Source organism: Zalophus californianus, chromosome 4 (assembly GCF_009762305.2).
Source record: "Zalophus californianus isolate mZalCal1 chromosome 4, mZalCal1.pri.v2, whole genome shotgun sequence".
Classification (NCBI taxonomy): domain Eukaryota; kingdom Metazoa; phylum Chordata; class Mammalia; order Carnivora; family Otariidae; genus Zalophus; species Zalophus californianus.
In genome coordinates this window covers 170,346,777-170,370,114 of record NC_045598.1, presented here as the reverse complement: position 1 = coordinate 170,370,114, position 23,338 = coordinate 170,346,777, and the positions used below count along the sequence as shown (strand labels likewise).

The following is a 23,338-nucleotide window of genomic DNA, read 5'->3' as shown; positions in this document are numbered from 1 at the left end:
TCAAATGGATGATTCAAGACAGTTTCATGAAGAGAAACCTGTGCTTCCTCACAACAAACCCAAGAGAGCAAGTTTCTTGGGTTACATTATCTCTCCCTCAAAAAGATTCACATTGCACATCAGCATATCAAAGTCTTAGGAAATTCCATTAGTAAAGAAAACTACCTAACTTCTTTTAAGACTGCATTCTCCAAAAACTATCTATTGATATCTGCTAAATCCATGGCACCCCACATGAGGACTGCTACACAGCCAATTGATGGATTTTATTTTAACAATGGTGTGGTATAAGCAAAGAGGATATTATTGGAGAGTTATGTTGTCAGGGGACATAAGAATGACTGGAGATGTCAGTCCTGTTAAGACTGTGCTACAGTGTTTGCATCCTATTCTTACCTGGTGTAGAATGAGGACAATGGCTAAGGGACAGGAAAAGGAGAGTCAAGAGCGTCATTGTTGACAACGAATTGACCAGACCTGCTCACTAATTTCTATGAGAATGGGGAGGCAGGAAGAAGGAGGACTTCTGTAATCACAAAACATTAGCTCAAGAAATGACCTTTATGATCATCTACTTTGGTTTTCACACTTGGATTCAGCCTTGGGACCTCCAAACATTCAAGTTTCAAGGAGAAACCTAAAGTGCAGAACGAAAGAGGAAAGTAGAGGCTGTGGGTGTGTTTTATCAAATAGTGGAGGAAGGAAGAGTGTGGAGGAAAATTCCCATGCTTCCTGTTGTGAAAGTTTGGCTGGAAATTTTTAGAACATTCTTGATCTGAGAGAAGTGCCTTAAGATACAGACCTCATAATTCAAGTATTATTTTTCTCCCACTCTCAAAATATTTCAGGATAATAGGTTTCAGAGGCAGGAATATTTCACATAAATAATTTTAGAGGTCTTGATTTATAACAAGACCCACACTTTGGTGGTTAAAAGCTACACCCTGGAGTTGACTGAGACCAGTTCCAGACTCTATCACACTCCTCTATATGTTAACATCCAACAAGTTACTTAACTTCTTTATGCATACCTCAGTTTTTCCATCTATAAATTGAGATAATAATAGAATAGTGTCCATTTCCAGGGATATTGTGAAGATGGAATGAGCTTTTCCATCAAAAATGCTTAGTACAACACCTGACACAAAGCAAATAACAAATTTAGCTCATTTTTAATTAACATTAGCTCATTATTTAAGATGGTTGCTGCACGCTAAGCACTAAGCTAGGTACTAGAGAGATGGAGTAGAACAAGGTTCTTTTAAAGCCTTCAAATACTGTGTTCATTTATTCAATACTTATTTCTTTCTAAGAAATTTACTCACATTATCTCTTGCAGTGATTTAAAGTATGACCACAAGGGAACAAAAGCCACATAGAGCAATCCGGAGCAGATTACTTAGACTGGCCTCTTGGCAAGGGTGGTGCAATTCCACTCAGGGCAAAGACAGTTGACAATCAATGCAATGGGCCCCTCCCCCAGAAGATCAGCAAGAATATCCAGCCAAGACCAAGTTTGCCAATCACACAGAATTGCAAAACTACAGTGCTAGGGGAATATAGTATAGAATTCATGTTTTTTCTCCCCATAATTCTTTAGTCTTTCAATTTTTTTTCTGTCCTTTTTCAAACAATTTCTTATTTTATCAACTCTTTTTTAAAATTTTTTAATTTTCACTTTTACAATTATATTCTATCTTTTCATTGTATTTTACTTTTCTGTGTGTGTGTGTATACATATATATTCTTTCTTTACAATTTTGGGATGCAGATTCTTCTAACAGATCAAAATACACCAGAATCTAGTGTAGGGCTCTGTTCCCTTCACCTGTTTGTGTAGTCTCATTTTTTTTTCTTTTCTTTTTTCTTCTTCTTTTTGTTTTTGTTTTGTTTTGTTAAAGTCTTTTTAAATTTTCATCTTTACACTTACATTATATCCTTTCAATGTAGTTAATTATATATATATATAAAACTTGTTCTTTCTTTACAATTTTAAGATATAGTTTCTTCTAACAAACTGACCAAAATACACTCAGGATATAGTGTATTGCTCTGCTCTGTTCACCTGTCTGTTTATATTCCTTCTTTTTTTTCCCCCTCTCTCTTTTTTTGTCTTTTAATTTTAATTTTTACAGTTATATTCTATCCTTTCATTGTATTTAATTTTATCTTTATACATATATAAGTTTTTCTTTCTTTAGAATTTTGGGATCTAGTTTTCTAACAAACAGACCAAAGTACACACAGGGTTCAATGTAATGCTCTATTCTGTTCACCTGTCTGATTATATTCTTTTTTTTATTATTTTATTTTTTTTTGGTTTTGGGTCTCTTCTGACTTGTTTCGCATATATTTCTCTGGGGTCGTTGTCGCCATTTTAGTATTTTGTTCTCTCGTTTATCTGTTCTTCTCTGGACAGAGTGATAAGATGGAAAAACTCATCTCAAAAAAGAGAACAAGAGTCAGTACTGACTACCAGGCACCTAATCAGTATGGACATAAGTAAATATTGGAACTAGAGTTCAGAATAACAATTTATAAAGATACTAGCTAGATCTGAAAAAAAAAAAGCATGGAAGGCACTAGAGAATCACTTTCTGGATAAATAAAAGAACAAAAATCTAATCAAATCGAAATCAAAAAGGCTATTAATGAGATGCAATAAAAAATGGAGGCTCTAACTGCTAGGATAAATGAGGCAGAAGATAGAATTAGTGATATAGAAGACAAAATGATGGAGAATAAAGAAGCTGAGGGAGAAAAAGATATAAACAACTACTGGATCATGAGGGGAGAATTCGAGCATAAATGATACCATAAAGTGAAACAATATTAGAATAATTGGAATCCCAGAAGAAGAGGAAGGTGGGGGACAGAAGGTATAATGGAGTAAATAATACTGGAGAACTTCCCTATCTGGGGAAGGAAACAGGCATCAAATCCAGGAGACACAGAGAATACCTCTCAAATCAATAAAAATAGGTCAACACCCCAACATATAATATAGTATAATATAATATAATATAATATAATATAATATAATATAATATAATATTAGTGAAACTTGCAAATCTCAGAAAAAAAGAGAAAATCCTGAAAGCAGTTCTGGACGAGAGGTCCATAACGTACAAGGGTAGAAACATTAGACTGGCAGCGGACCTATCCATAGAGACCTGGCAAGCCAGAAAGGACTGGCATGATATATTCAGGGTGTTAAATGAGAAAAATATGCAGCCAAGAATACTTTATCTAGCTATGATGTCATTCAAAATAGAAGGAGAGAAAAAGCTTCCAGGACAAACAAAACCAAAAGAATTTGTGATCACCAAACCAATCCTACAAGAAATATTAAAAGGGATCCTTTATGTGAAGAGAGAGCCCAAAAGTAACATAGAACAGAAAGGAACAAAGACAATATACAGAAACAGTGACTTTACAGGTAACGCAATGGCACTAAATTTATATCTTTCAATAATTACTCTGAATGTAAATGGGCTAAATGACCCAATCAAAAGACACAGGCTATCAGATTGGATTAAAAAACAAGACCCATCAATATGCTGTCTGCAAGAGACTGATTTTAGACCAAAAGGCACCTCCAGATTGAAAGTGGGGGGGCGGAAAGCCATTTATCATGTTAATGGACATCAAAAAAAGTTGGGGTGGCAATCATTATATCAGACAAATTCGATTTTAAACCAAACACTGTAATATGAGATGAGGAAGGATGCTGTAGTGTGATTAAAGGGTCTATCCAACAAGATCTAACAACTGTAAATATTTATGCATCTAACATGGGAGCAGCCAATTATATAAGCCAATTAATAACAAAATCAAAGAAACACATCAATAATAATATAATAGTAGGGAACTTTTAACACCCCCCTCACTGCAATGGACAGATCATTTAAGCACGAGATCAACAAGGAAATAAGGGCTTTGAATGACACACAGACCAGATGGACTTCACAGATATATTCAGAACATGCCATCCTAAAGCAACAGAATACACATTCTTCTCGAGTGTACATGGAATATTCTCCAGAATAGATCACATACTGGGTCACAATCAGGCCTCAACCAGTACCAAAAGACAGGGATCATTCCCTGCATATTTTCAGACCACAATGCTTTCAAACTAGAACTTAATCACAACAGGAAATTTGGAAAGAACTCAAATACATGGAGGGCTAAAGGGCACCTTATTAAAGAATGAATGGGTCAAACCATGCATCAAAAGAAAGCTGGGGTGGCAACCATTATTTGGACAAATTCGATTTTAAACATTGGAAAGAACTCAAATACAGGGAGGCTAAAGAAAATCCTACTAAAGAATGGTCAACCAGGAAATTAAAGAAGAATTGAAAAAATTCATGGAAACAAATGAAAATAAAAACACAACTGTTCAAAATCTTTGGGATGCAGAAAAGGTGGTCCTAAGAGGAAAATATATAGCAATACAAGCCTTTCTCAAGAAACAAGAAAGGTCTCAAATACACAGTTTAACCTTACACCAAAAGGAGCTAAAGAAAGAACAGCAAATAAAGCCTAAACCCAGCAGGAAAAGAGAAATAATAAAGATTAGTGCAGAAATCAATGAAATAGAAACCAAAAGAATACTAGAACAGATCAACGAAACTAGGAGCTGGTTCTTTGAAAGAATTAATAAGATTGATAAACCCCTAGCCAGATATATCAAAAAGAAAAGAGAAAGGACCCAAATAAATAAAATCATGAATGAAAGAGGAGAGATCACAAATAACAATGAAGAAATACAAACAATCTTAAGAACATATTATAAGCAACTATGTGCCAACAAATTAGGCAATATGGAAGTAATGGATGCATTCCTAGAGATGTATAAACTACCAAAACTGAAACAGGAAGAAATAGAAAACCTGAACATACCCATAATCAGCAAGGAAATTGAAACAGTAATCAAACATCCCCCCAAAAACAAGAGTCCAGGGTCAGATGGTTTCTCAGGGGAATTCTACCAAACATTTAAAGAAGAATTAATACCTATTCTTCTGAAGCTGTTTCAAAAAATAGAAATGGAACGAAAACTTCCAAACTCTTTCTATGAGGCCAGCGTTACCTTGATCCTAAAACCAGAAAAAGACCCCACCAAAAAGGAGAATTACAGAACAATACCCTTGAAGAACATGGATGTAAAAATTCTCACCAAAATACCAGCCAATAGGATCCAACAGTACAATGAAAGGATTATTCACCATGACCAAGTGGGATTTATTCCTGGGCTGCAAGGGTGATTCAACATCCACAAATCAATCAATGTGATACACTACATAAATAAAAGAAAGGACAAAAACCATATGATCCTCTCAATAGATGCAGAAAAACATGTGAAAAAGTACAGCATCCTTTATTAAAACTCTTCACAGTGTAGGGATAGAGGGAACATACCTCAATATCATAAAAGTCATATATGATAAGCCCACAGCAAATATCATTCTCAATGGGGAAACACTGAGAGCTTTTCCCCTAAGGTCAGGAACATGGCAGGGATGTCCACTGTCACCACTGCTGTTCAACATAGTATTGGAAGTCCTAGTCTCAGTAATCAGACAACAAAAAGAAATAAAAGGCATCCAAATTGGCAAAGAAGTCAAACTCTCACTCTTAGTAGATGACATGATACTCTATGTGGAAAGCCCTAAAGACTCCACACCAAAATTGCTAGAACTCATAGAGGAATTCAGCACAATGGCAGGATACAAAATCAATGCACAGAAATCAGTTGCATTTCTACACACTAACAATGAAACAGAAGAAAGAGAAATTAAGGAGTCAATCCCATTTACAATTGCACCCAAAATCATAAGATACCTAAGAATAAATATAATCAAAGAGGCAAAGGATCTGTACTCAGAAAACTATAGAACACTCATGAAAGAAATTGAGGAAGACACAAAGAAATGGAAAAATGTTCCATGCTCACAGATTGGAAGAACAAATATTGTTAAAAGGTCTGTGCTACCTAGAGCAATCTATATATTCAATGCAATCCCTATCAAAATACCATCAACATTTTTCACAGAGCTGGAAAAAATGATCCTAAAATTTGTATGGAACCAGAAAAGACCCCAAATAGCCAAAGGAACGTTAAAGAAGAAAACCAAAACTGGTAGCATCACAATCCCTGACTTCAAGCTCTATTACAAAGCTGTAATCATCTAGACAGTATGGTACTGGCACAAAAATAGACACACAGATCAATGGAACAGAATAGAGAGCCCAGAAATGGACCCACAACTCTATGGTCAACTAACCTTCGACAAAGCAGGAAAGAATATCCAATGGAAACAAGACAGTCTCTTCAATAAATGGTGCTGGGAAGATTGGATAGCCACCTGCAGAAGAATGAAACTGGACCATTTCCTTACACCATACACAAAAATAGACTCAAAATGGATGGAAGACCTAAATGTGAGACAGGAATCCATCAAAATCCTAGAGGAGAACACAGGCAGCAACTTCTGTGACCTCAGCTACAGTAATTTCTTGCTAGACACATCTCCAAGGGCAAGGGAAGAAAGGGCAAAAATGAACTATTGGGACTTCATCAAGATAAAAAGCTTTTTCACAGTAAAAGAAACAGTCAACAAAAACCAAAAGACAACCAACAGAATGGGAGAAGATATTTCCAAATGATATATCAGATGAAGGGCTAGTATCCAAAGTCTATAAAGAACTTATTAAACTCAACACCCAAAGAACAAATGATCCAATCAAGAAATGAGCGGGAGACAAAAACAGACATTTCTGCAAAGAAGACATCCAAATGGCCAAGAGACACATGAAAAAATGTTCAACATCCCTCAGCATCAGGGAAATACAAATCAAAACCACAATGAGATACCACCTTATGTCAGTCAGAATGGCTAAAATTAACAAGTCAGGAAATGAGAGATTTTGGTGAGGAGGAGGAGAAAGGGGAACCCTCCTACACTGTTGGTGGGAATGCAAGCTGGTTCAGCCACTCTGGAAAACAGTATGGAAGTTCCTCAAAACGTTGAAAATAGAGCTACCCTATGATCCAGCAATTGCACTACTGGGTATTTACCCCAAAGATACAAATGTAGTGATCCAGAGGGGCACCTGCACCCCAACGTTCATAGCAGCAATGTCTGCAATAGCCAAACTATGGAAAGAGCCCAGATGTCCATCGACAGAGGAATGGATAAAGAAGATGTGGTGTATATATACAATGGCATACTACTCAGCCATCAAAAAGAAAGAAAAGAAAAGAAAAGAAAAGAAAAGAAAAGAAAGAAAGAAAGAAAGAAAGAAAGAGAAAGAAAGAAAGAAAGAAAGAGAAAGAAAGAAAGAAAGAAAGAAAGAAAGAAAGAAAGAAAGAAAGAAAAAGAAAGAAAGAAAGAAAGAAAGAAAGAACGAAAGAAAGAAAGAAAGAAAGAAAGAAAGAAAGAAAGAAAGAAAGAAAGAAAGAAATCTTGCCATTTGCAATGACGTGAATGGAACTACCGGGTATCATGCTAAGCAAATTAAGTCAACCAGAGAAAAACAATTATTATATGATCTCACTCACATGTAGAATTTAAGAAACAAAACAGAAGGTCATAGGGGAAGAGAGGAAAAAAATAAAACAAGACAAAACCAAAGGGGGAGACAAACCATAAGAGACTCTTAATCATAGGAAACAAACTGAGGGTTGCTGGAGGAGAGGGGTAGGGAGATGGGGTAACTAAGTGATGGACATTAAGGAGGGCACTTGATATTATAAAAGATTGATGAATCACTGACCTCTACCTCTGAAACCAATACATTATATGTTAATTAATTGAATTTAAATAAAATAAAAAATCATGGTTAAAAAAATAAAGTATGATCACAAATTCTTAGACATTCTCTTCAAAAAAAAAAAAAAAAAGCCTGATTCTCCTTCTCTTAAGTGAAGGGTGGACCAAGGAGCTCACTTCCAACAAGCAGAATACGCAGAAGTGATGATCTGTGATTTTCGAGACCAGGACACAAAAGGCATGTGGACTCTCCTGACTTTCCTGGATCACTCACTCCCTGGGGAAGCCAGCTGTCATTTTGTGAGGAACAACCCAGCAGTCTCATGGAGACGTCCATGTTGCAAGGCACTGAGGCCTCCCGCCCATAGCCAGCTCTAACTTGCCAGTTGTGTGAGGAAGCCACAGTGGAAGCAAGTCCTCTACCCTCAGTCAAGCTTTTGGATGATGGCAGCCCTGGCCAACATCTTGATGGCAACCTCATGAGAGTCTCTGAGCTGGAACCACCCAGATTAAGTTGCTCTCAGATTCCCTGAACCACAGAAATTCTGTGAGATGATAAATTATTTTAAGCCACTAGTTTTTGGGGGTTAATTTGCTAGATAGACAACTGATCCTCAAAAAGCCCCTGAGACAGATATACTGTTACCCATTTTATAAATGAGCAAATCAAGAGCAGAGAGGTTACTTCATTTCAATTCACCCAACTGGTTTGTGGTGAGAGGCAGATTTTAAACTCACATCTATAGTTTTCAGGGTCCAGGTTATTCCTGCTCCATCACTGTGCCTCCAAAGGCAAAGTCAACAATACATACAGCACATGGAAGGCAGCACCATAACGACCCAGTGCCTCTGGGAGGCTTTGTGGTCGGGTCTGTTTGCTTCCTGAGATCAGCCCAGGGAATGAGAAAGAAGGATCCCCCCCCCCACACACACACACACACATCAACCCAAGAATCCATACAACCCAAGAAGGGTTGTATGAGGAAGGCAGAGATCACTCAAACATACACTGCATCACTTAAGACACCCAACAATACTACACCATTAGCATTTAAAACTATGGGGCAAAAATGAGCTGATAATATCCCTTGCTCTCATAAGATCCATTTACAGCTTTTAGGATTCCTGAACAAAATCAGACCTCCCAGAACTAACTTGTAAATGCCAAATTTTTCTCTAACAGTTCCCACAGGCTGGAGAAAGCAAGTAGCAGGCAAATCTGGGGCTGTACTCTGCGGATGCTTGCCTGATCTCACAAGGCACATCTTGGGTGTGCTACATTCCTTCTCTCCCAGGTGCAATCTAAATCTTCTCCTCTGTCCCATTTTTCTTTAACTTCTTTGAGTTTGGCAGACATTAGGATTGAGCCCTAGATCATGCCTTCGGGTTTATGAGGACAGTAATCTGTCATCAGCCCCTGCCGTGCCTTTTATCGGGCTCTGGCTGCACAAATTCCCCTGACTCTTACTTTCTGACAAGACTTTTCTCATCTCTAACCACGAAGGCTCAACTCCATTCTTTTCTTTTGCAACAACACAATATGCTATTTTTTTCTGCCCCTGGGAAAAGAAAAAAAGCATAGAGCTGGCTTCCTAAAAAGAAAAGGTTGTAGAAGTTTTATCATATTACTTGCCACCCTTCAAGGAGAGAGGCACAGGGAGTGGGCAGGATGGGGGGGGGCGGTATGCTTCTTTGGGTCCACACCTGATACCAAGGTATCCAGCTCCATGTTTTGATTTTGGTCTGCCGCCCTCCAAACTGCATAGAGCAGAAACACAATTGTGCAAAATTAGAATGGCAGCATAGTACAGTAGGGAAACACATGGCCTCCAGAGCCAGAATGCACAGTTTTAAAGTACTTAGAAGAATTTCTGGCAAATCGTAACCACTCCATAATGTTATATTCATATAGATAGGTTACATCTATTGAACAGACTCCCATTTCTTTTGAGACCTACCTCTACGCTCAGATGGGAGTTTTAATTTCCTCATTTAATCCTCAAAAAAAAAAAAAAAAACCCAGCATATTAAGGTATTAGAGTCCAAAAGAAAATGTTTGGAACAGTCTCACCATCTCCCACATTCAGAATTAGGAATTTATTTTAAAGGCAGAATGTTTTGAATATGCAGACACCTGCATAAAGTCTTTCCTCGTAGTCTTTCCTTTATGTTCTCTAAGTTTGACATGTTAGGGATTACTGGACAGGACTGTATACATACAATTACATGCCCTGTTTTTCAAGGGACAACGTAAAGTATTTTCAAGCAAAAAGCTGCCCATTCCTGATTTTTATTCTATAGTGTTACCTGAGAATCTAACCCTAAGTGCTGACTCCCTTTGTTAAATTTGTTGTGCATTAGATGTGACTTCACTAGTAAACTAACTTCCTACATCCCATGCCTGAAGTTCTGTAACAAACTGTGACACATTTTCTTTCTTAGCTCTGCATATACAGACATGGGGGGTGGGGAGGGTGTTGCAAATGTCATTTTTTTCCAGAACTGGTTGAAAACAGAAGTGTAGAGTCAGCAATAGGTCTTTGGTAATAATCATTTCCACTAAAGCACTCAACACTGTGCAAAGCACCTTGGCTACATGTTTTTAAAAGGTTTATTTTTGAGAGGGAAAGGGAGAGAGAATCCCAGACAGACTCCCTGCCAAGCATAGAGCCTAACCCCATGACCCTGAAATCATGACCTGAGCCAAAATCCAGACTCTAATGCTTACCCGACTGAGTCATCCAGATGCCCCAGACCTTGGCTACCTTTTTTCATTGATTCTACCCAGTGTAGCTCACGCTGTAGACTCAGGAACCAGTTCTGATGACTCCTCCCATCTTTTTCACACCCACAGAAAATGAAAATTCAGTGATGACTTTTGAGTATAAGAACAGTGCTTTGTCAAGTCCACTGATCCATGAGGCAAGTGGGACCTGAATTCCTTAGAATTATATTTTTATTACTCAAGTGGATTAAATCCACTCTACTTCTAACACCTGCCTTCTTATGACACACACACACACAGACACCTGAATGGGTGTCTCACTCCTTCTTAACAACAATGGCCAAATTTACCTTTCTGCAACGCCTAGATTCTACTGTTTTCTAGTCTAGCATGAATTAAAATCACCTGGAGAACTTGTTGCACCACAGATTGCTGGGTCCTACCTCTCTGGCTTCTGATTCAGTAAGTCTGGTTAGGACCCATGAACATTAACTTTTAACCAGCTCCCAGGTGATACTCATACTGTGGGTCCAGGACCCAGACTTTAGGAACAACTGCTCTAGTTTACAAAAGATGGTACAGGATTCTCGTCTTTGTGGGTTGAGTTGTGTCTCCAAAATAAATGTGTAGAATTCCTAACCCTATGTATTTATGAATGTGACCTTATCTGGAAATTTCAAATTAAGGTGAAGTAACACTAGGTTAGGGTGATCCCTGAATCTAGTGACTGGTGTCCTTATAGGGAAGAGAGATTTAAAATCAGAGACATCTCATGAGGAACAAGACCATGTGGATGATGAAGGCAAAGATCGGAGTAATTTAGCAACACACTCTGAAGATAGCCAGCGACCACTAGAAACCAGGAAGAAGCAAGAGGGGATTCTTCCCTAGAGACTTCAGAGGATGTATGGCCTTGCCAACATTTCAATTTCAGACTTCTAGCCTCCAGGATGTGAAAGGATAAATTTCTGTTGTTTTAAACCACCCAGCTGGTGGCACCTTGCTATGGCAACCACAGGAGACTAATACACAGCCATTGTGGAGATTGAGTAACTAATCCAATTTTTCATCCTTCCCTGCACACATCCTTGCCATGGTATAGTATATTTTCTCATTCTTTGACTATTAGATTGGCCATGTGACTTACATTGACAAATGACAAAGGGGAAGAAGTGAACACGCCCCAGCTCTGAGCCAGCCCTTAGAAGTCTTGCATACTGGGGTGCCTGGGTGACTCAGTGGGTTAAACAGCTGATTCTTGATTTTGGCTCAGGTCATGGTCTCAGGGTGGTGAGAATGAGTCCCGCATCAGGCTCCCTGCTCAGCGGGGAGTCTGTGATTCTCTCTCCCTCTCTCTCTGACTTTCCCCCACCCCTCCTGTGCAAGTGTGTTCTCTAAAATAAAAATAAATCTTAAAAAAAAGTCTCACATGCTTCCTTTTGCCCTCTTATTCCTCTGCCATCACTATGAGAATGGCTGTCCCTCCCATAGCCCCTTCAGCCTAAGGTAGATCTACCCCAACCTATCCACGAACCTGAAGCAAGGACACCTGCCCCAGCCTCTTCCATTTAATGTTAAGCCCCTACACCAAGCCAAGCCTGAAGCAACAGAAACCTTCCCATTCTACCACCCCAGGGCCCCTAAAAAAAGCCTTGGTCTAGACATTGTTCTGCCATGCTGTGACCTGGGCATGCTTTTTCTCTGCCCTAACTGTGAAATGAGAGGGCTCAGATGAACTTGTCTCTAAGTCATTTTTGAATTGATTCCAGGTGTAGAAATATCTACCTCTACCAGCATGGAACATTAAAACAAACAAAAACAAAATAATAACTTGAAGTTTCATTGGGGAGAATGTAGACCTAATCACGACTGGGTAGTTTATTCATGTGCTCCTTCAATCAGCCATCATTTATAAACATGTGATATATGTATTATGTACTTATTACGTGGCAAACAGTACTAGTGACCTGAACATCAAAGGCGAGAAAAACCGGGGTCCACCCCTGTCCTCATGGAGCCAGTGGTAACACTCACATTATTTATTTATTTTTTTTTAAAAAATATTTTATTTATTTATTCATGAGAGACAGAAGGAGAGAGAGAGAGAGAAGCAGAGGGAGAAGCAGGCTCCCAAGGAGCTGGGAGCCCGATGCGGGACTCGATCCCAGGACCCCGGGATCATGACCCGAGCCGAAGGCAGACGCTTAACCATCTGAGCCACCCAGGCACCCAACACTCACATTATTTAAATGAAACCCAGGTCTGAGTCCTGCAGCAGGGTAGCAGAGGGAGTGGAGAGGAAGCCCACATTCAAGGGGTATGTTGCAAGAAGCCATGACAAAACTCAGTGATAGGTTAATGGAACATGTAACAGAGGGGAATGCCAAATATCTCTTCTCACCCAGGCATTTTGGTCTCTATCCCCTTAATAAGATTGCTCAATAGAAGCTTCAGATTAGAATCTCTTGAAGTACTTGAAAAACTTGAAAAAAGAAAAAAAAATGCTAGGGGTGGGAGTCCTACCTCCAGAGATTGATTTACTTTGTCAGCATTAAAATCATTATTTTTTAAGTGTCCCCACCCACAAAAATAGGTCTAGAATAGCTGTCTGCTGTGAACAGGATACATCCTGTATGAATTTCTATTGCTGCATAAAAACTAAATAGAAAATAAGCAAATTTAGCAGCTTAAAACAATATTGATTTACTGGCTTACAGTTCTGTAACTCAGAGGAATGTGTGGGCTCACTTGTGTTCTCTGTTCAGGTTTTACAAGACCTAAATCAAGGTGTCAGGTGGGTTGAACGCTTATCTGAAGTCTCCGGGGAAGAATCCATTTCCAGGCTCAAATTGTTAGCAGAATCCAGTTCCTTATAGCCACAGGACCTGAGGTCCCCTTTCCCTTGCTGGCTGGCTGCCAGGGGCCGCCTGTATCCCTACTCACATGCCTTTCTCTTCAAAGCAGTAACCTGTGTGTTGTCTTCTTCATGCCTAGAATCTCTTCGAATTCCTCTTCTGCCCTCCCCTTTTGCTACCAACAGAAAATTCTTTCTTGATTGATTATATTGGGCCCACCTGGATAGTCTTCCATTTTTACGGTCAACTGTGCCTTTTAACATAATACAATCACAGGAAGAATGACTCATTACATTCACAGGTTTAGGGGATTCTGGTATTCCTGAGGGCGATTTCTAGAAATTCAGCCTACTATGTATTACAATCATCTAGGTAAGTGCCTGGCACTTAGTAGGTCCTCAAAACATACTTGTTAAATGGAATGGAATCAACTGTGACTTTACTGTGGCAAAGAAAGAGAAGGCATAGATAATCAAAGAGTAGCTGATAAATGGGTCATTTATCATGCTTACTTGAATCTAAGCATATATTACTTTTTAAAAATTTTTATTGAAGTATGTTTTTCACACACACACACACCCTTCCACAAATCAGATACATATGGCTCAATACCTTTTCACAAACAATATACATATGTGTAAACAGCATGCAGCTCAAGAATCACAACATCCCAGCATCCCAGATGCCCTCATGGGGTTTCCTTCCACTTACTAACCATTCCCTGCACTTATATTCCCCCCTTCACACACTTAAGGGAACCCCTATCCTGACTTATCACGCCATAGATTCATCTCGTCTGGTTTTTGAATTTTATATAAATGGAATCACACATTATGTAGTTCTTTTTGTCTGGCTTTTTTTGTTCAACATTCTGCCTGTGTGTTGTGGTAGGCAGGCTCTAAGATAACCCCCAGTGATCCAGCCTTCCAATATTCATGGCCTCCCTTTGAGTAACTTGCATCTAACTAATAGAATAGGACAACACTGAGGGGATGGCACTTCTATGATTAGGTAACAAAAGGTTGACTTCCATCTTGCTAGTAAACTCCATTTAGCCTTAGCTTGTGTGCTTTGATGAAGCAGGCTGCCATGTTGAAGAGGCTCTTGTGGCAAAGTACTAAGGATGATCTCTGGCCAATAGCCAACAAAGAACTGAGGCCCTCCGTCCAACAGCCTGTGAGGCAGTGAATTCTGCCAACTACCACTCAAACTTGGAAGCTTATCTTTCCCAAGTTGAAACTTCAGATGACTTTGGCCCACCAACACCTTATTTGCAGCCTGTAAAGGACCATGAAGGAGAAATCCCAGCTAAGCTGTGCCCAAATCTCTGTCCCACAAAAGTTGAGATAATAAATGAGTGTTAATTTAAGCCTCAATTTTGGGGTGATTTGTCGCCATTAAACTTGTTGTATGCAGTTGTAATTCATTTTCATTACTTTATAGAAGGATTTGGTAAAACTTTTTTCTGTAAGGGACAGACAGGAAATATTTTAGGTGTTCCAGACCAAAAAGCAAAATGGAAGCTATTATGTAGGTGCTTCTATATAATTTTCACATGTCACCAGATATTCTTTCCCTCCCCAACCATTTAAACATGTAAAAACCATATTTAGCTCATGAACAAGACAGAGAGAGGTAGTAGGCCATATTTGGCCCGTAGGCCATAGTTTGCTAACCCCTGCGAATATGGGATGGTTTGTTTAAACCACAGTTCATTAACTGTTTCCAGTTTGTAGGTATTACAAATAATGTAGCCATGAACATTCCTGTATATGTCTTTTGGAGATGTGTATGCATATCTGCCTGCTATACACTTACAAGTGGAACAGCTGGGTCACAGGATAAGCATATATTTAGCTTAATAAGCCAAATGGTTTTCCAAAGTGTTTGTATCAATTTGCACAACACCAGCAGTATTTATGAGTCTTTACTGCTCCACAGTCTTGCCAAGAGTTGCTATTTTCTGTCTTTTCCTTTTGGCCATTCTAGTGAGAACTCTTTCGTCCTATCCCCCAGTTGATCAGCCAGAATTGAAAGCCCCAGCTTCTGCTTATCCTTTATTAGGTTAAGCCATGTGATACTGCTCTATTTCTAGGTTTAAAAAAAAATCAATATTGACTATTTCTTATGGTTAAACTAGTACTTCCTTCACATATTATTTACATTTATACTAAAAGTGAAACTCAAACTAGAATGCACATCAATTGGGAAAAATCTTAAAGATTTGAGCTGAAATAATGTTTTTAAATTAAAAACATTATTTCAGTGACTTTTACATTTTAGTATCATCCGGATCCTTAAAAGCTTGAAAACAGACTAATGGTTTTCACTTTCCTTGAACATGAGAATCACCTGTGGGTTTTTAAAACTTAAATGTCCCTATCCAAAAACTCAGAAATCCAGATTCTGTGAGATTAAGGTGAGGCTTAAGAATGTGTGTTTGTCAAGGGCTAGTGCACAGACAAGGTCGAGAATCATCGATATTTCCAGTCGCATGGCTTTCTTTTACAAATGTTCTATCTAAGGAAAGACTTACATGAGAGGGGAGAGAAAGCACCCGGATTTCAGTTCCTTCCAGAAATACTTCGTTATGAATTAGGTTGGAAAAATTATTTTATCCATGGCAAATACTGTTTCACTGAACAGGTCTCTGGCTACTATACCAAGGATGGAAGCCTTGGGTTTGATTTGCACACAGCTCTATGGACACACAGTTAAAGTATCACCAATAGCATTTAAGTTACAAACAGTTATTTTTAAAAGTACCCAGACACAGCCATATTACTCAATAGGATTAGACACATACTTAGTGACCAGAAAAACAGTGGTTCATGTACACACTCGAATTATTTTTTTTTTAATTATGACCGAGACAAAGAAAATCTAGTCATCTTTATGGGAAGAATCGAATCTTTGTGCCTCCTAATTTTCCAGAGTAGTTTTCAGAAATATATTTTTTGGGGGGAGCTATATATATAGGCAAGGGGATAGAAGAGCTGGGTGCTGACTGGAAGTGACACCATTCGAATTTCCAAGCTCAAGGCCTTTAAAAGACTTACTAGAGTCCTGAGTCAGATTTTTTCCCCAAGACCATCCCCTTACCTCTACCAGCCATAACTGCATCTGCATTTCCACGTGCAAGAAAAAAAGAGGTCTGGGAACTTCATTTTTATCGGCATTTACCAGCTCTGGAATTCTATTGCCCTCCACGTGATTCTTTCTCCTGTCTGCTTACAGCACCTCCAACGCCTGGAGTTAGGACACAGGGTCAGAAGTTGAAAGAACCCGAATTCTTAGGCGCTGTTAATTATTAGGCCCCATCACAGACCGCCAGTGGGCTTCCAGGCCAAACAAGCCGAAAGCCCCCTAGAAGGGAAGCAAGACAGCCTTCCATCATCAGACATCCTCAGGTGGGATCCCGATTCCTAAATTTGGTTCCTAATAACCCCTTGAGGACGATGCCTGTTGGGGATTTTTAAGCCATCCCCCACCCCAGGTTAAGTGTTTATCCACCTGCATCACCTGGAGGATCAGACGACCAGCTATATCACTTGGCGGGATTCTGCAGAACCCCGAGTATCCCAGGGCGCAAAGGAACAACTTTCAACCGCACCTTGTGCAGCGGCTCTCTAGCCCAGGCGGGGAACCACAGCCAGCTGGTGGCTTGCTCTCCTCACTAAATGGTTAGCCAAGCAGGCCGGCGAACAAGCCCAGAAGATCCCACCACAGACACCGCCGCCTCCAGCCCTCCGCACGACCCCTGCCAGGTGCTTACCCACTTCCAATTGCCAGCGAAGAGCTCAATCTCGGGTCTCTATTCAGCGCCGAACGAAGCCCAGCGTATAGCATCTTGGGAAATGTAGTCCCGGCCACGTCTGGGGGCCGCCGGCTCCGCCCACGAGACCCCCACCCCACCCCACCCAGGAGGGATTATTCTGCCTCGGCCGGCTGCAGCCAGAGCTGCGGTCCAAGTGTGGAGACGGGGCAGTCCCCTGGGGAGGATTCGGGGTACCCTCCCGGGTCGGAGGGAAGTGAGGGAACTACACTTCCCAGGCTGCCCTGCGCGGAGCCGGAGCCGGCAGCCTCGCTTTGCGTGACCGCGGCAGGTTGGTCCTAGAGCAGATGAGCACAGAATATTTAGGCGAAAGCGCGAGGAGGGGGGAGCGCGGGGCAGGAGGAGTATCTCGGCCGAGAAAATTATGCATGCGTTAGGGAAGCTCTGAGAGAATGGCTGTGGAAGGTAAGGGACGCTTGGGCATTTTAAGCTCCCTCTTAACCCGCGCACCCCAATACACACATCCCTGATGAATCTTGGGGAACGTGGGAAGGAGAGGAAAGAGGGTGGTGGCGAGCGGGCCCTTTCTTCCTACACCTTTTGGCACACACCTGAGCCACGGAAGGCCAGTAGGCGCTTTCTTCAGTTGCTTTGGAAAGACATGTAGGTGCGCAGGACTTTGTGGTTGGAGGCGAAGAGTACCCCTAATGCGACACGGTTTACTGGAAATGGGGGGAAAGCCGGAGAGACCGGCATGAGGTCTCAGCCCCGAGGTGCTCCTTTCGCTATTCCCTTTCACCGGGGCCGGCTGGGTGGCCAGGGGGCTGGGGATGCTCGTTTTGCCCCCCACACGTGGGAGAGGACCCTGGCCAGGTGCGTCATCGGGAAGCATGGTCTTCGATTGGGTCCAGGGCCCCTATCGTGTGCACCCGGCAGCGGTGGCAGCAGATGTACTCAGAGGGTGGAGGTGTCCCTACACCTGTCTCTGTTTATACGACCATCCCGGGGTTAGCAAAGTTTACAGAAAAGAAATGGAATCCGCCAGGAATAAAAAAGAACAACCAGTCTCTTCCATGTGGGTGAATCCTTTTCTTCGAAGACCACCTTCCTCTTTTCTAGTATAATTATGGCCTCTGGCTTTGCAGTTTTGGCTCTACAATACTGTCTCCTCTGAACCTCTGGGATGAAAGCAGGGGCAGGAGATTTGTGAGGGATCCCGAGTTTTCCTTTCAGATTCTCTTCCCTTGGAACAGACTTTTTGTGGAGGGTAGTTTATGGGGAGAAATATGTGGACCAGATGTGTTTGTGGTGTCAAATTAGAGGTCAAACTGTGCCTGAACGATAAAACGCGGTAATCATGGGACTGAAGGAGAGCCTACAGTTCCCTGCAGAGTTATCCTGAGTGTGGCTCAGGTAAGAGGGGAACTGGGGTAGGAAAAAGAAGGCATGCCTGCCAGTGCATCTGGCTCCTTGCCAAGGGGAAACGAGTCTGTTCCTTGTAGGCTAGAGGCAAGAGGGAACCACAAGACTTGCTTCCCTCTCCCCTCCCTGCCCCAGGAGAGAGCAAGTGAACTACTCTGACTCCTGCTCTCATTATAATTACTTAATCATCTGAAGTAGCAACAACCCAGTTCTGCTCAGTACCTTAACTCAAAAAACTATTGCCTTTGGGCTGAGGTTCAGAGCGCCCCAGCCTGCTACTTTTAGTTATCTATATTCTATTCACATCTATGGTTTTTAAATTACATCTCTAACATACATGGCTTTGAAAAAAATAGCCAAAGATGTTTCTAAGTTTTCTGTACTGAGCAAACGTAATAATAAGGTGAGAATCTGGCTTTCTGCATCATTACAGTTGATTGTAAGTGAAACAAGACTTCAGATGAGCAAAAAAAGATAAAAAAGATGAAAGTTCCTCCTGAGCTTCAGGCCAAGGTTAGGTTGACCTGCTGGCACTCCTTCTTGCCTCACCCTTCAGATGACCTTGATTATTCTCTTTTTCTCTGCACTTTTCTGTGTTCCCAAGTGAGGGACACTCCCACTGGTTGCCAGTCCGCAGTGTATTTGAAAACAATTTCCTGTTCACTGTAAGAAGTATAAAATTAGTAATTTCTCATCTGATGAGTTATTATACCAGCAAAGTCAGACCTTGCGAGAAAAAAGAGCTTTGGAATAAAGTACACGTAGACCGCAGAGGCTTATTTTCTAGAGATTTTTTGGTTCAAGTGCTTGTCTAGTAAACAGGAGATCCCGAGTCTGAATCACAATGAGGTCTCAACTTGAGGACTGAAGGAAGTCATTTAAACTTCAGCTGCAAAGAGGATTCCGTAGCTCTGTTTTTGCAAAGGCAGTTTGCTTAGCCTAGTGGGCACTTCTTGGCTACTCTCACTTGATCTTTCAAAAGGCTCAGGGAAAACTTCACTTCCTCTGGGAGCCTGTCTCAACCCTTTGTTCTCTCTGCCTTCCCAGCTCTCTGCCCTGGTCTGTGGGAGGTGCCTTCTGCACTAAGCTTCCCTAGTACCTGTGCTTACACATATTTTAACATGTCCATACTTAATCTCTCACTAGACTATAAGACAGTGACCCCTTCGGGGTTGGGACCTTGTACTTTTTGACTTTATATTCTCAGCCCATAGCACAGTACCTGACCCATAGTAGGTTCTCAGTAAATGTTTATGGAATGTATGGGAAATAAATTCATGGCCACTTTTGTAACTGACTCCATAAGTGTGCATGGGGCTTTCTTAGCAGCCCAAGCGCCATAAAATAAGGGACTTCTGAGAGATTTGAAGGTAAGGGAAATTTTTAAAGGAAGTGCCCCTCTCTTCAGTCTTTTGTCCCGATGCTCAAAGAATCTTCTAGAGCAGTGGTTCTCATCCAAGGGGTAACAGTCCTCCAAGTGTGTGATTGGGATATGTTGGGGCTGCTGTTGGTATTTTTTTTTTTTTTTGTCCATGGGCCAGGGATGCCATATATCCCTCAGTGCATGGCCATCCCATACAAAGTTCACAACCCAAAACCAAGTAACAGCCAGTGTCCCTAGGTTCATTGAGAAACACTCGATTCAGAGAAGGAATTTGGCCAGAGGAACTGGAATAGGAAATCGTGTACGTGTTACTTAACATTTGAACTTTAGTTTCTGCATCTGGGGAAAAGGGCACACTACTGTTTACTTCCTAGGGAAGTTGGGAGGATTTAATAAAGGAGAGGGCTTATGGAGGGTGCTTCGAACATAGATCCTCAGTAAATGTTTTTTGTACTCCCATCCTTCTTAACAAAACAAAACAAAGCTTTACTATTTGGCATGTTTTGTATCCTGAATTTTCACTTACTCGTACAAACCTAATTAGTAGCAAATTAGAAGGTTTTTTTAATCACGTGTAACCTGTTTAAGCTTGACCTTGTGTTAAGTGTAAAGTGCTAAAAGTAGTAAAAGTGTTAAGAATGGGGAGCTCATTCATTTTGTTGAACCCTTAGCCTTGAGTTTAAGATGACAAAGAGGTGCCCTTTGTTTTATGGCTACCCTGGGTTATGTTTTCTTCTCACTTTAATTACAGTATCTTGTTTCTATTCCTTAGTGTGGTGGCAACCCATGCCTCACATTTATAGGCAGCTGGGCAGCTTAGGGTTATGCTTTCCAGCCATAGAGTACATAGTCTGCATTCAGGTTGGGATTATGTTTACATCCATTGTCTTTTTAAAAAAAAAAAAACATTGTATTTTAGTAAATTACCCAAAATAGCTGGAAAAATTAGGGCCACTAGAGAGAGGTAGCATGCAGAAGCCATAAAGTAATCCATTCTCCATGGACAGACTGTGTAGATGATTGTGTCCATGAGGTGATGTTTAACAGAAATGGATTGCATTATTAGAGAGGAAAAAAGTGGACTCATCAGGGACAGTGTTGTATTCATCTCTGTATTCCAGGATTGGTGCTTGGCACTTAAAGGACTGCAGTAATTGTTTCATGAATGGAGTATAAAAGCGCTGAAGCAAGAGAAGGGTATTCCTGCTCCTTTCACATTTCCTTCCCTTCTTGCTTCATCCTCAGAGCTGCATAAGCAAAGTGGGGTGGACAAACTTTTGTGCGTAGTGCTTCTATTTCAGATCTAATACACTCTTATGTGGCATAAAAATGATTTCCAATATTCAGCACTCCCCATCCCCAAAGATTTCAAATGGAAGGCAGTGTGCTCTGGATGACATCTGTGTTAAGGAATCTGAACTTTCCATCCTAAATGAACACATTGGCTATCAAATGGCCTCAAAGTCATTCAAGGCTCAGGTTTTAGAATTTTTCTCCTGTAAAAGAAAAAAAACTGCCCATCACCAAGTTATTGTAAGGACACATAAGAGCAGCTGGGAGAAAGGGCAAATGAGCTAGTCAGACAAGCATACCAAAGAGAAGGAGTCGTCAATGAAGGCTTTCTACCCCCATTTGAATTCAGAACTGAGTCACAGAGACTCATGATGGGAGATGCAAGTGTCCTCTTTATTACAAACCTCCATACCTCCATGGGTTCTTGTTTTTGTTTGGTGGGTTTTTTTGTTTTGGTTGGTTGTTTGGCTTTGGGTTAGATGATAAAGTAGACTTGCAGAGCACTTGCCCCTCGTAGGAGTTGCTGCCCCTGTAACAGCCTGGGGAGCCCAGAGAACATAGGCTTCTGCAGCAGGCAGGTGGGACTCCAAGGGAAGGAGAGAGGCCGGAGACACGTGTGCTTTGTTCCGTCTCCTAGACTTGCATGTCTGTAGTTGTCTCCTCTTCTGAATCTAATTACCCATGAGAGAGTGGAGAGAGACCGAAGTGTCCTCACCGATTTCCCCTCCTATGAAGCCTGAAGCAAGGAGGGCTGTCAGAGCTAGCCCACCGACATTTTTCTAACCGCGATTCCTTCTTGAAAACATCGAGTGCAATCACCTCTTGTACTTGGTGGTGCTGGTGCTCGGTGTGGGTAGGCACTGTGTCTTAGGCTAGGCCCGTGGTAGACCCTTTATGAAGCTTGTTGAATGAATGAGGAGAAGACAATTAATGGGTAGGGATGGTTGCTTCTGATTCCTCAGGTAGCCCCTTAGACCCCTGAGAGAACTCCCACCTGTGTTCACCTACAGACTAGGAGCCGTAGAAGCAGTGGGCGCATAGACCAGTTTCCCTAACAGGATTTTACCTGTGCATTAGGATGTTCTTGTTCAACTAGCTGCTGCCCCATTTTCTTCCACTTCAACTTATCACCAAGGGGTCTTTTTTCCTTCTTTCCCCCACCCTAAACTTAATTTTGTTCTCTAGCGCATAAGATTTGACTTTTCTGTACCAGCAGCTTCTATGAATCACTTTAAGACCTGAGAGTAGTGATTAGAAGCCCAACACGGAAAATTCCTATCCGGTGTGAGAAGCGGGGCCTCAAACCCGGCCTCCATGCTTGCTGGGGGTGGTTCCTGTCACTCCCATCACTTCTTGGGGACCTCTCAGCCAGGTCAGACAGGGAGGGCTTCAGTTTAATCCTACGCTTGCATTGCCTGGCCCAGCTCGCTCGCTCCTCTGTCTTGCTGTATGCACTTTTAAGCCAGAAGAAACAAGTGCTGGCGCTCATAAGGGGAGATTGCCCAGGACTTTGCTGCAGTCACTGTGTTCTGTTAGGCTGAGTCACGGTAGATGCTGTGGTGACCTGCGCAGGAGGGGCAGCCCGGGATCTGAAGCCGGTGCTTGAACTCCAGGGAGGGTCCCATATCCTGCATTTAGTTAGGAGAAGGGCAGGGAATCGCAAACCCTTTCACTGGCACTCGTATAGGTTTTGTATTTTCTGTTCATAGGCAATAGAACGCAGCCTGTGTGCAGGGAACTCTACTAGATTTTCCGGGGGGGGGGGGGAGGAGGCTAATAAAGAAGAGAGTTTAGCCCGTTCTGTACCTCCCCGTCATCACTTCGCTGAAGGAGACCATGGAGCAGATTAGGTGGAATGATCTAAGTGCTAAGTAAAAGTACAAGCAACATTACGTGGGAGGTCTGAGAACAAATGGAGCATTTAGTTCTGAGCTGGATGGGATAGCCTAACAAGGGAGGAGCATTCGCGTGAGCTTTGGACCAGGATATTGATGGGTGGAGCATGGCGGAAAGGGCATGAAACAGTGGTGTATGTAGAGTATGTTCTACCTAATGGATTTTTTCCCCAAAGTCTTGGTGTTGTGGTTGTTTAGCCCTTTATGG

The 23,338-nt window shown here is 41.4% G+C and overlaps 1 protein-coding gene and 1 long non-coding RNA gene across 9 annotated transcripts in view; one reads left to right on the top strand and one right to left on the bottom strand.

Annotated features, from left to right (window-relative positions):
• LOC113929572 overlaps positions 1-17,255 on the bottom strand; it is a 56,991-nt gene extending 39,736 nt beyond the window's left edge. For 2 of the 4 annotated variants that reach the window (XR_003522251.2, XR_003522262.2), the window contains exon 1: positions 17,137-17,255. This is a non-coding gene — a long non-coding RNA (uncharacterized LOC113929572). Of the gene's footprint in view, positions 1-16,463; positions 16,706-17,136 lie in introns of those variants that run through there. The other 2 variants (XR_003522267.2, XR_003522276.2) reach the window with 2 other exon arrangements.
• Positions 17,256-17,473: 218 nt separating this feature from the next.
• SAMD12 (sterile alpha motif domain containing 12) overlaps positions 17,474-23,338 on the top strand; it is a 377,845-nt gene continuing 371,980 nt past the window's right edge. For all 5 annotated transcript variants that reach the window (XR_003515902.2, XM_027571885.2, XM_027571863.1 and 2 more), the window contains exon 1: positions 17,474-17,601. Coding sequence is in view for 4 of the 5 variants with exons in the window: in XM_027571885.2 (XP_027427686.1) it covers positions 17,589-17,601 (13 nt within the window). In the remaining variant the exon portion in view is untranslated. The remainder of the gene's footprint in view (positions 17,602-23,338) is intronic.